Genomic DNA, 12,331 nt, shown 5'->3' with positions numbered 1-12,331 from the left:
AACTGGGGGAAAGGGTGGGCGGAACTATAAAAAACAAGACCTAATTTTAAAAGCATAGGAATCTGGAGCCATTTAGTGTGGAAAAACTGTACACAGCTTTGTGCACTAATTGGTGCTCAGAATAATGACACTGAAATTGTATACTCAGCTCTTTTAAGAAGGGCAAGGGTATATATAAAATATTTTAGAGTCATTAGCCATTTTAATAGATATCTTTCTAAATTATTTATTTAGCACCTACTCTATGTACCACTCCAGGTACTAGGGGAAGAACAAAATTTAAATAAGATATATTCCTTGCCCTCAAAAACTTATGTTCTAATAGGTCATTCATACACCAGCACAAATAACTGAAATACCAAGTAGTATGGTATATTAGGGTTAGGTTCATAATAAATGTGTTGGAAAATTACAAAGTACCATGTGAAATATGAAGAAGAAAGGTGTTAGCAAAATAGAAGAAGGGTAGTTTGGGAGGTTTCCTACAGGAGGAATTTTATGAACTGAACTCTAAAGGAAGTAAAGAGTGAGAAGGGAATCAATTCCAGGCCCTGAGAATGGCCAGGGCAAGGGCACAGAGGGGTAAGGGTACAGTGTGTAGTCCAAGGTGGCAGAGAGCAGTCAGAGTAGAAGAGTATCACAGTAGAAGATTAATCAGGATGCTGTACAAGAGATCTTCAGTCAGGTACAATATGAGCTAGAAAGCTTCTGCCAAGTTTTTTAGGGTTAGGGTTGTACTTCTTAAATTTTAAAAGGCAGAGTTAACGATCATGTCAGACAAAGTAACAGCAAAAGTAGACCTAATTAAAAGAGAGAAACAAAGAAACTACTTTTTACTGAGAGGTGCCATTGACAGATATTTATATGAAACACGTATACACCAAAGGCATGCCCTAGCATCTAAATTCTTTTTTTAAATTTCTATTTATTTATTTATTTATTTCATCTAAATTCTTAAAGTAAATGAGTTAGAGGGAGAAAAAGACAGTAAAATTGTAATAGTGGGGGTTGGGGGTGGAGTATCAATTTACCTGCTCTCAGACTTAGATAAATCTAACAATAACAGAAAAAAGTAAACAAAAATGAAATAAAAACCCTGAATAGAATTTTAGAAAAAGTAGATATGTCAGACATATCTACTGTCTGGACAGTATGGACTGGAAATAGAAAGGCGTTTACTTATATCTCAACTGTGTATGGCACATTCACAAAAGTTGACTCTGTGTTAGGGCAAACAAACGCAGAAAAAAATGCCTCACAAACAAATGCAGAAAAGCCAAAATATCAAATGCATCTTTTATTAACCATAAAATAATAAACATGTTCAATAAAGGGCCTTTGAAGAAAAGATTAAAAAATTAATTGGAAAGTAAATAACTTAATTCTAAAGAATGGATAGATGAAAGAAGAAATCATAGAAACAGTAATTAATTTAAAGATAATGACAATAGTGAAACAATATACCACAATTTTGGGGTGCAACTGAGAAATATTTAGGAAATTTATACATTTAAACACTTTCATCAACAAAGGAGAAAAAAGCAGATCAATGAACTGGGCATGCCTAACAACAAAAAGCAAAAAAACAAAACAAAACAAAACTAGGAAACCAACAAATTAAGAACTTTAAAATGCCAAAATAGAAATCCTGAAAATCAAAGGAAAGCTCTCCTGTGTGCTGGCGTTATTGGTCTTACAGAGCCACAGTAGTGGCAAGTAGCATTATTGTTACAATTTGATAGATGATTTATTTAGAAAGCCAAGAACTGGCAAACCAAGGCCTTTGGGCCAAACCTGGCCTGCTGCCTGTTTTCATATAGCCTTCAAGAGAAGAATTTTTTTTCTTTTACATTTTAAAGTACAAAACAAAATAAATATAAAACTTTATTTTAAAACGTAGAAGTCATTCAGTTGTAGGCCATATAAAAACAGGTGTTGGGTGGTAGTTTGCTGACCCCCTGCCCTAAAGAGTCAACTAAAAAACTAATTTAACCAACTACTTCAGCACAGTTGCAGGATATAAAATAAAATCACAAAATCATCAGCATTGCTGTATATTGCTAACAAAATTCAGCAGGAAGGTATAGAAAGAAAATTCCATTTAAAGTAAGTATAGGCAGTATAAAGTACTTGAGGACTACCTACCAAGACACATACAGGAATTACCTGAACACAGTTACAAAAGACTCTTTAAACAAAGACAGATCTAAGTGAAGAATAGGTAGTTTGGGGGTACTGACACAGTTTCGGGGTGCTGGGACCCTGAGAATGCCAAGGCAGAGTTGCCTAGAATGAATTCACAGCACTCAAGTAGTCCTTTAATCAAGCAGCAAAGTTTATTTAACTTCAGTAGAAGCAGGTAAGGGTTCTTATGGGACCTGAGAGATAGTGAGGATGGTGCTGGGCCTTATATGGAGCTGGTACAGCCATTTTGGAAACCAGTTGGTAACTTTGCCCATAAAGCCTTCAGCTCATCCATAGTCTGACTCAGTGATACTGCTACTAAGTCTTTACCTTAAAGAAGTAAAGGACCTTCATATATAGCGATATTTATAGACTTTCATACTCTTCGACTCAGTGATACTGCTACTAAGTCTTTACCTTAAAGAGGTAAGGGACCTTTATATACACCGATATTTATAGCATTTCACTTTGTGTTGGCAAAGAATTAGAAACTGAGCAGTTGCCATCAGTTGGGGAATAGTTGACCCAATCATGGTATATGAATGTGATGGAATACTGCTGTGCTGTGAGAAATGATGAAGAACACAGTTTCAGAGAAACCTCTGGATAAAGTGGTATGAACTGATGCAAAGTAAAGTGAACAGGACTCAGAACTATTTACAAACCCTCCACATTCACACGTTTAATTTTCGTGACTTCAAGTATTTGGGTGATTTAATTACTAACCTCATTTTTGCTTTTATGTTGGCAACCGGAAACATTCATGGCTATGCACAGTAGAGGAAAAAAAAATGAGAGGCACAATGCATGCAAATTTATATTTGAAAAACACAATGCATGCAAATTTATATTAATAAAAAGGAGCAAAGTATTTGTAAAAGTGTTCATGAATCCACTCCAGAAAGTGCTAAAGTAACATCACAAGGACACGCTGAGGAAATTGAAAAAATGGAAAAGAGCCTAAGTCTGTCACTCCTGCCCTCTGGCTGGCACTTGAAAGCGTCCTGCCTCCTCCACTGCCTGTGTCACCAGGCTCCTCAGAGAGCTGCACCAGGCTGGGCCCCAAGCCTCCCTGGGCAGGAGTTTTGAGCTCTGACCAGGGCTAGGGACTCACCCTGAGGCATGTGCTTTTCATCAGGAACAATTCAAGCAAAGAGCCAAAAGGGAGATTAGAGATGGCAGATGTCCCTTTCCCTTTTTTGCCTCGAGATTCTTCTGACATCGCAGCTCCTGTCTCTCCTGGTCCTGTAAGGCATTGCCTCCTTTCCCCTGCATTTTGTGGGTTATTTCATGGTTACTGTGTTAAGAAAAATGCATGTTATAGTAATGTTTTACTATAAAGAATTGTATGCAGAAAAGTGTATTTCCAATAATCTCTTTAGCAGAAGATGACAGTTTTTGGTGGTCACATGAACCCAATCTCCTGTTTTCCATAGGTTCAATGTATCAACATTCGTGTTTTTTACTTTCGCACTGTTTTCTAGGAATATTACCCCTGCAAAAGTTGAAGATTGACTGTATATGATAACAACAATATTGTAAAGACAAACAACTTTGAAAGATTTAGCAACTAAATCAACACAGTGACCAACAACAATTCTAGAAGACTCATGGTGATACATGCTGCCCACCTCCAGTTAGAGAGACGATGGACTAACCATACAAATTGAGGATTTTTTTTTTGGCCATGACTAATGTGGGAATTTATTTTTCTTGATCGTACACATTTGAAACAGATTTTGCTTTTCTTGCTATCTCAATGTGGGAAGGGGAGAATTTGGAACTGAAAATAAAATAAAATTGAATTTAAATTAATGGTCAACCTGAGAGAGAGAACAATTTAAGAATTTTTTTCTGCAGAAATAAAAGTGGTTTGCTATTTATAAACAGATACAAGTTTTTAAAATTAAAAATTAGGCTTGGTTTATCAGACAGTAATGTTACAGTATTGTGCATCTCTAATTTAAAAGCTTATTTCTTGTCTTTGCAAGTAATACAAAAATATACTAATATAACTTTATGCTTAATTATAGGCTGAAGTCTTTAAGTGACAAGTCAAGAGAAGCAAAAGTTAAAAGTAAACAAAGGTATGGATGTGCTAAACTTTCATTTTGTAGAATCCTTCCATGAGTTTTAAGTTTATTTTTAGATAATACTGTTTACTAATTACTTTTAACCCAACTAATTTACTTTCAACCCAACTAAACTTTTACATGTTTTATTCTAGTTGTAATAAATTATATCAGTATTGTCAAACACAAGTAGATACCAAGTACTACAGGCAGCATATTGTCTTATGTTTTTATATATATATATACACACACACATATATGTATGTATATTCATATATGTGTATATATATGAATATACACACACACACATACACACACATACACCTTAGAGTTGTATTTTTATTTATTTTGTTAAATATTTCCTGATTATATTTTACTCTGGTTCAACCTGCACTCCCAAGTTTTACAACTGGGTTTGATACCCTTGAGTTATATAATCAATTTTATGATTCCTGGGTATGAGAGATTTATATTGGGTAAATAAAGCTTAAAACAGTTTTAAAAAATTTATCAATTCCATAGACTCCTAAAATCACCAATGAAGTAAAAAAAAAAATCTAAATGATCAGTTTTCATAGATTTATTTTGCTAGGTTTTTCTCTACTTGAATTTCAAATAATGTTAGTGAATGTTATCTGATAATTATTTATCATGGTTTCCATTTTAGAATTAAGAACAAAAAGGAATTTTGTACTATAGAAAAGCACATTAATAACAGAAACATCACTTGGCAAGTAAATAGTTTTGGAAACATTACACGAAAACATATCAGTGTTGGTTTTGATGTTTTTCATTTTCAACATCAAATAAAGTATATGTCTGGATTTCATTTCCAATGTGAAAAAGAAACATTTTAATCATGCAGATTTTCTTTGGGTAACTGCAGTTCTAATGAAGTGTTTATTAGATGCCAAAAACAATGTCTTTGGGATTTAGTGACTTATATACATTATACCAACAAAAATAAAATCATACTATAATTTATTTCTCTTAAAGTTTAGTGAAACTGCAATTATTGATTTTTAAATCTTAACTTCATGGATGGCGAAGTCAAAATTGTTTTACTTGTAGTCACAGCATGCATCAGAAAATGCAGTCTTGTTAATTAAATATTTATTTTGACAGGACTGTTCAGTATTTGCCAAAGTTCTCTGCTGGACTGGAGCTACTTAGCAGGTAAATGTCATTTTTGACTTCAATGCTTTACCTTTAGCTATTTCTTTTCTAAAATTTTATATTTTGTAGGTATGATTCAATAGTGTTTGGCAAATTAGATTAAAATAGAGCATCCTACAGGTATACATTAATTGGTCTTTTGAGAAACTTGTGATACTTTTTGGTACAAAGATTATTTTATCATTCTATTTAGGCAGGTCAAGATTATCTTTGTTAGTTAATATTTTATCTGGCATCTTTTGGTTTTCTTATTGTGGCAAAAATATGCTCTTATTATTTCTCAAAAGTTATAGCTCTTGCAGTGAGGCTATTAATTTTTTCCATGTACATCCTCTTCTACCATTTTCTGTTGAAATCTTGTATGCACTAGATAGCAAAGTGTGTTTGTTCTTAAAAGTGATTCAATGGTGTAGGGCTAACCTGTTATGGAAAAAATCTAGGAAACATATAGGAAAAGGTTAGCTTGTATTTTGTTTATAATTTGTATTCATTTTCCTGTTAACACCAATACCTACATGTCTCATTTTACATATTTTATTAGATTTATTTTTGTGTTTTTAAGGGCTAGATATTTTTCTTCTTTGGTTTAAAGAATTTGTTTTTATATTTTTTGTTGAATTGAATAGGAGGTTTCAGAAATAATCCTATAAAATAATTACGAAGAAGTCTTGGTGCCTAAAAACAAAATTTTCAAATATCAGAAGAATCAACAAGCATTAAATGCCTATTATGTGCCAGACACAAGAATATGGAATCACAGAACTTCAAAATTAGAAAGAATCCCCACGGTCCAGGCTGGCAGTTCTTGGGGAAGGAGGAGTGCTGATGTGGCAGAGCTTGCTGTGTGAAATAGCTCTGAAAACAACAGCACAGCCCCTCAAGCTTGGGACAAAGTACTCTATACTCTACAAGCAGTCATACCCCCTCAAGGGTCGAGTAGCTGGCTGGGAACATGGCCATGCAGCGAAAACAGACTCAGATTCAGACTCAGATTTTGGAATCTTTCTTTGGTGACAAAGAAAAGCAAAACATACAGCCAGAAGAAGTCAACAAAGTCATAGAAAGAATCCCCAGTCTAGCCTATATGTGAAAAAAAGATTCCTTTTACACTATACCTGATAAGCCTTGCCTTGACTGAAAACAGAAGTGGAAATCACTACCTTCTTTTGGACAAGTCTAATTCTTAGTATGTTTTCCATTACATTAAATCTAAATTGATACTGTTTTCCCCCATATTTTATTATTTAATAGTTTTCGTTTTCAACATTGATTTCCAGATTTTGAGTTACAAATTTTTATACCCATTTCAGTCCTCCCCACCCACTCCAAGATGGCATATATTCTGATTGCTCCGTTCCCCAGTCAGCGCTCCTTTCTGTCACCCCACTCCACCCCCACCCCCTTTCCCCTTACTTTCTTATAGGGCAAGATATATTTCTGTACCCCATTGCCTGTATATCTTATTTCCAAGTTGCATACAAAAACAACTTTTGTTTTGAGCATCCGCTTTTAGAACTTTGAGTTCCAAATTCTCTCCCCTCTTCCCTTCCCACCCTCCCTCCCTAAGAAGGCAAGCAATTCAACATGGGCCACACATGTATTATTACGTAAAATACTTCCACAGTAATCATGTTGTGAAAGGCTAACTATATTTCCCTCCATCCTATCCTGTCCCCCTTTATTCAATTTTCTCCCTTGACCTTGTCCCTTTTCAAAAGTGTTTGCTTTTGATTACCTTCTCCCCCAATCTGCCCTCCCTTCTATCATCCCCCCTTTCTTATCCCCTTCCACCTACTTTCCTGTGGGGTAAAATACCCAATTGAATGTGTATGTTTTTATCTCATCAAGTCAAATCCAATGAGAGCAAGATTCACTCATTCCCCCTCACCTGCCCCTTCTTCCCTTCTAACAGAACTGCTTTTTCTTGCCACTCTTATATGAGATAATTTACCCCAATCTATCTCTCCCTTTCGCCCTCTCTCAATATATTCCTCTCTCACCCCTTAATTTTATTTTATTTTTAAGATATGATACCTTCATATTCAACTCACCCTGTGCCCTCTGTCTATATATATGAATATTCCCTTCAACTACCCTAATACTGAGAAAGGTCTCATGAATTATAAACATCATCTTTCCATGTAGGAATGTAAACAAAACAGTTCAACTTTAGTAAGTCCCTTATGATTTCTCTTTCTTGTTTACCTTTTCATGCTTCTCTTGATTCTTGTATTTGAAAGTCAGATTTTCTATTCAGCTCTGGTCTTTTCATCGAGAAAGCTTGGAAGTCCTGTATTTTATTGAAAATCCATATTTTGCCTTGGAGCATTATACTCAGTTTTGCTGAGTAGGTGATTCTTGGTTTTAATCCTAGCCCCTTTGACCTCTGGAATATCATATTCCAAGTCCTTTGATCCCTTAATGTAAAAGCTGCTAGATCATGTGTTATCCTGATTGTTTTTCCACAGTCCTCAAATTGTTTCTTTCTGGCTGCTTACAGTATTTTCTCCTTGACCTGGGAATTCTGGAATTTGACTACAATATTCCTAGTAGTTTTCTTTTTGGAATCTTTTTCAAGAGGCGATTGGTGCAGTGGATTCTTTCAATTTCTATTTTACCCTCTGGTTCAGTTTTCCTTGATCATGGCTTTCAGGTAGTCCAATAATTTTTAAATTATCTCTCCTGGATCTATTTTCCAGGTTAGTGGTTTTTCCAATGAGATATTTCACATTGTCTTCCATTTTTTCATTCCTTTGGTTCTGTCTTATAATTTCTTGATTTCTCATAAAGTCACTAGCTTCCACTTGCTCCAATCTAATTTTTAAAGTAGTATTTTCTTCAGTGGTCTTTTGGACCTCCTTTTCCACTTGGGTAATTCTGCCTTTTAAGGCATTCTTTTCTTCATTGGCTTTTTGGAGCTCTTTTGCCATTTGGGTTAGTCTGTTTTTTAAGGTGTTATTTTCTTCATTATTTTTTGGGTCTCCTTTATCAAGTCATTGATTTGTTTTTCGTGATTTTCTTGTATCACTCTCATTTCTCTTTTAAATTTTTCCTCTACTTCTCTTACTTGCTTTTCCAAATCCTCTTTGAGCTCTTCCATGCCCTCAGACCAATTCATATTTTTCTTGGAGGCTTTTAATGTAGGGTCTTTGACTTTGTTGACTTCTGGCTGTATGTTTAGATCTTCTTTGTCACCGAAAAAAGATGCTATAGTCTGAATCTGAGTCTTTTTGTATTGCCTGGCCATGTTCCCAGCCAACTACTTGACCCTTGAGCTTTTTGTCAGAGTATGACTACGTATAGAGTAGAGAGTACTTTGTCCCAAGCTTTAGGGGCTATGCTGCTATTTTCAGAGCTACTTCTACTCCACGGTCACCGTAAGCAAGCTCTGCCACACGAGCACTCTTCCTCCCCCAAGAACCATCAGGACTTAAACCCAGATACAAGCAGTGCAAAGCAAGAGAACTCTGCCTCTGCACCACCAAAGCGCTTCCTGCACTCTGCCTCTGATCTGCCGCTTGATTCCTCCTACCGCATGGACCAGGGACTCTGGAAGCAGTCGATGCTGGAGCTCTGGAAGCAGCCACAGGAGCTTCCTGCTTCTGCTGCCACCGCTACTACCACCTCGCCACCTTCATCACCCCCAGGGCTGGGGCCTGGACTGAGTACTTCTCTCCCCCTGATCCAGCAGTTTTCCCACTAATCTGCTCCCTTGTCTTTGGCGTTTGTGGGTTGAGAAGTCTGGCAACTGCCATAGCTCAGTGATAGATGGCCCTGAGGCCTGCTCTGCCCAACTCTGGTCTGGTTGGTCCTGGTGCAGCCTACTCTGGGCTGCGCTCCGCTTCCAGAAGCGTGTGATAGATCCTTCTCAGCAAGCTTCCAGGTTGTCCTGGGCTGGAGACCTGCTTCCCTCTGCTATTTTGTGGGTTCTGCAACTCTTGAATTTGTTAAGAGCCATTTTTACAGGTGTTTGGAGGGATTTAGGGGAGAGCTTAGCAAGTCCCTGCTTTCCAACCGCCATCTTGGCTCTGCCCCATCTAAATTGATATCTTGACAACTTATATTCATTACCTAACTTTTTACTTGTATGGCCTTATATCAGTAAGGCAAAATTCATGACCTCGGAGAGGGCCATGGACATGCCTGTGTGGTTTGGAATCCCAAAGTATAAGTAATTCTCTAGGTAGAAGGCAGAGGAAGTAGAACATTTATTTAGACTCCAGAGAATCAGATCAAGGACCAATGCCCGCAGTTTGATATTGTAGCAATAATATTCCAAAACCAATAAGCCCACCTCACCATAGTAACCAGGAAATTATAACAAAATATAGTAAGGAACAAAGCTATACTGTAGCTTCCCCTCAATATTGGGGCCTTCCTATAAAAAGTTCACTCACCAGTCCTAACCCTCTGCTCTCAGCACTGTCTCATGCAGTTCTGCTGACTCTGAAGGCTTTGATATCCACAACTCTCTCTAGTTCAGTGCTCTCCTCTCTACAGCTCTGTGCTCTCTCTCAATGCTGGCTCTCTGCTTCTGAATCCTGCCACTCTTGGCTCTGCCACTCCCAGTTCTGGGGTCTCTTTTTATACAGTCCTAGCTGTCATCTGATTGCCTGGAACTAGGTGCATATGCCACTGGCTCTGGTCTTAGCAACTCCCTTTAGGGCCCTGAGGGCTTCCTGCTCACATTGGCTTAGCACCTAGTAAGTAGGGGCTTTAGGCCTGCTTACAAACAAAGACATAATCAGACCTTCCCATGTAGGCCCACCTGAGCCCTACTGAATGGGTAGGTAAGATGGCTGATCAGATTAATATTACAGGGCTTGAGTAAGTCACTTAAACCCTCTGAGCCTGTTTTCTCATCAGTCAAATGAGGGAGTTGTACTAGAAGATTTTCACAATTCCTTTAGGTCCAAATTCTATGATCCAGAAATTTAAAATAGCCAATAAAAATATTTTTAACAACTGAACTGGTTTTATTGAAACCTTGATATGTACAAATTGCTTTCACAAAACTTGTTTCTTTTTAAGAATGACTTTCTAACAGACCCCTTACTTCTGTCAACCTTTTTATCTTATCCCCAACAGATATCTTCTTTTCATTTTTTGTAGTTCAGGTACTATTTCCTGTTGGACTCTTGGAAAAATTAGTACTGTGAGCAGTGACCATGTGTAATAACAATTTAGCTAGCAGCTACTGTGACTGTGTAAAACCAGCAACAACCAGCAACAAGAGCTGCCAGCACAGGTTCTTTTGCTCTGCTTTACGAAGGAAAGTAACTTTAAGGGGTTAACAATCGCACTTTAATCCAACATACAAATATCATTCTCTTGGTTCAGGAGGAAAAGCCATCAACCTGAACTTCAGAGCAAATACAAACAAATTACAAACATCAACAGACAGAGCTTGTCTGATTCAAGTGACAATTCATAGTTACCAGGAAAGCACCAACATCTGGGTTTACAAGCTGGGGGGCTCTTAACAAACAGTGGCTGCCCAGAGTCTCTTCAAGTCACATGCCACTCTTCCAGTGAGTGAGAGCCCCAAGGGAAAACGCCAACCTCTGGGTTTATATATTCTGTTCAAGGTCAAAGGACGTCACAACACGCGACTCATCCATGTAACCTAAAAGCATCACACACATGTGACTTAAACCCACATGGCCTAGGCTTTCCCTTGAGGCAAAGAGGTCATCAAAGACTCCTGATTTAATCAAAGAAAGAAAGGCCAGACTCTTCAAGGGCACTTGATTAAATAAGTGCTAAAAGAGAAAACAGTAAAAGAAAGTCCCACCGTAATTACTGATATCATGAAATGTGTATTTTACAAACTGTTCTCCCTGTCTTCATAATTAGGTCTTGGTAGGAGGGGTCATATGAATTTCCTTCTTTCTTGCTGGCTCTAACATGTTTCACAAGACTTGGAAACAGATCTAGTATGCAGGCTTCTAGGCAGTGTCACTAAAATCTCCTACCCCAACTGAGGTCACTTGCATTTGTGAGCCATAAAGAAGTGATCCAGAAAGCCAGAGAGATGGGTTCATTAGTTAAATTAGTTCCTGGTTGCTAACCATAACTGATATAAACTTTTGATTTCAACAGAAACAGCCTTTTGAATAAGAGACTGTCCAAGGCTCTTCATGTTGTAATATCTTCATGATATTAATGTAGTAATGTTCTTGTCTTAATTCTTCTGCTGTGAATATTTCTTTGTCACATATGGCCATACTTTAAAAAATTATGTGAAAATTACTCTCTAACCCACTCACAGTTAGCATTTCAATTTTTGCATCTACTTCTTTCCCATTCATGAGAAATTACTGGACTTGGGAGAAGAGGATTCCAGATTTTTGAGCCTGGTAAAATAATGGTCCTGTCGAAAGAAACAGAGATTACTCAAGGAAGAGTTGGCTAGGGGGAAAGAAGTTTAATTTTATACTCATTAAGTTTGGGCTGATTTAGTTGCACAAGTTTTTATTAAGGCCCTAGGGGTTGTAGATTACTGCACAGCACTGAGGGAGATGCAAAACTTAGCTAAGGCACTCATAGTACTTACAGTCTAGTGGAGGGGAATGTGACATACTAATCATTGCCATATAAAATAATACATGATGAACACATTGGACATGGGCACAAAAAGTCATTTTGGTCATATGTAGATAAAAGGTTGTTATTGACTAGAGGAATCACCTTATGGGTGAGGTGGTGTTCGGGTTGGCTTTTAGAGATGAGTAGAGGTAAAGATGGAGAGGATTGACTAAAATAGCCTATAAAAGGAACCAAGTGAGGAAAGCTCAGGAACAGAGTAATCTAAGTTTGCTGTTTGCGATTCTACCCTATTCTAACTTCTCTTCCAGTTCTCCATAGTGTTTCCAATGTTCCTCTCTCCTTTAGTCCTA

General features: G+C 37.2%; 1 protein-coding gene across 1 annotated transcript in view; it reads left to right on the top strand.

Annotated features, from left to right (window-relative positions):
- The window catches only part of DTNBP1 (dystrobrevin binding protein 1), a 199,663-nt gene that overhangs the window by 31,871 nt on the left and 155,461 nt on the right, over nt 1-12,331 (top strand). The window contains exons 2-3 of the mRNA XM_036742061.1: nt 4,218-4,271; nt 5,382-5,432. Of these exons, the coding sequence (XP_036597956.1) occupies nt 4,218-4,271; nt 5,382-5,432 (105 nt within the window). The remainder of the gene's footprint in view (nt 1-4,217; nt 4,272-5,381; nt 5,433-12,331) is intronic.

Source organism: Trichosurus vulpecula, chromosome 1, assembly GCF_011100635.1.
Source record: "Trichosurus vulpecula isolate mTriVul1 chromosome 1, mTriVul1.pri, whole genome shotgun sequence".
Classification (NCBI taxonomy): Eukaryota; Metazoa; Chordata; class Mammalia; order Diprotodontia; family Phalangeridae; genus Trichosurus; species Trichosurus vulpecula.
Note: the sequence above shows the minus strand (reverse complement) of the source record. Positions and strands in the feature narration are given on the sequence as shown.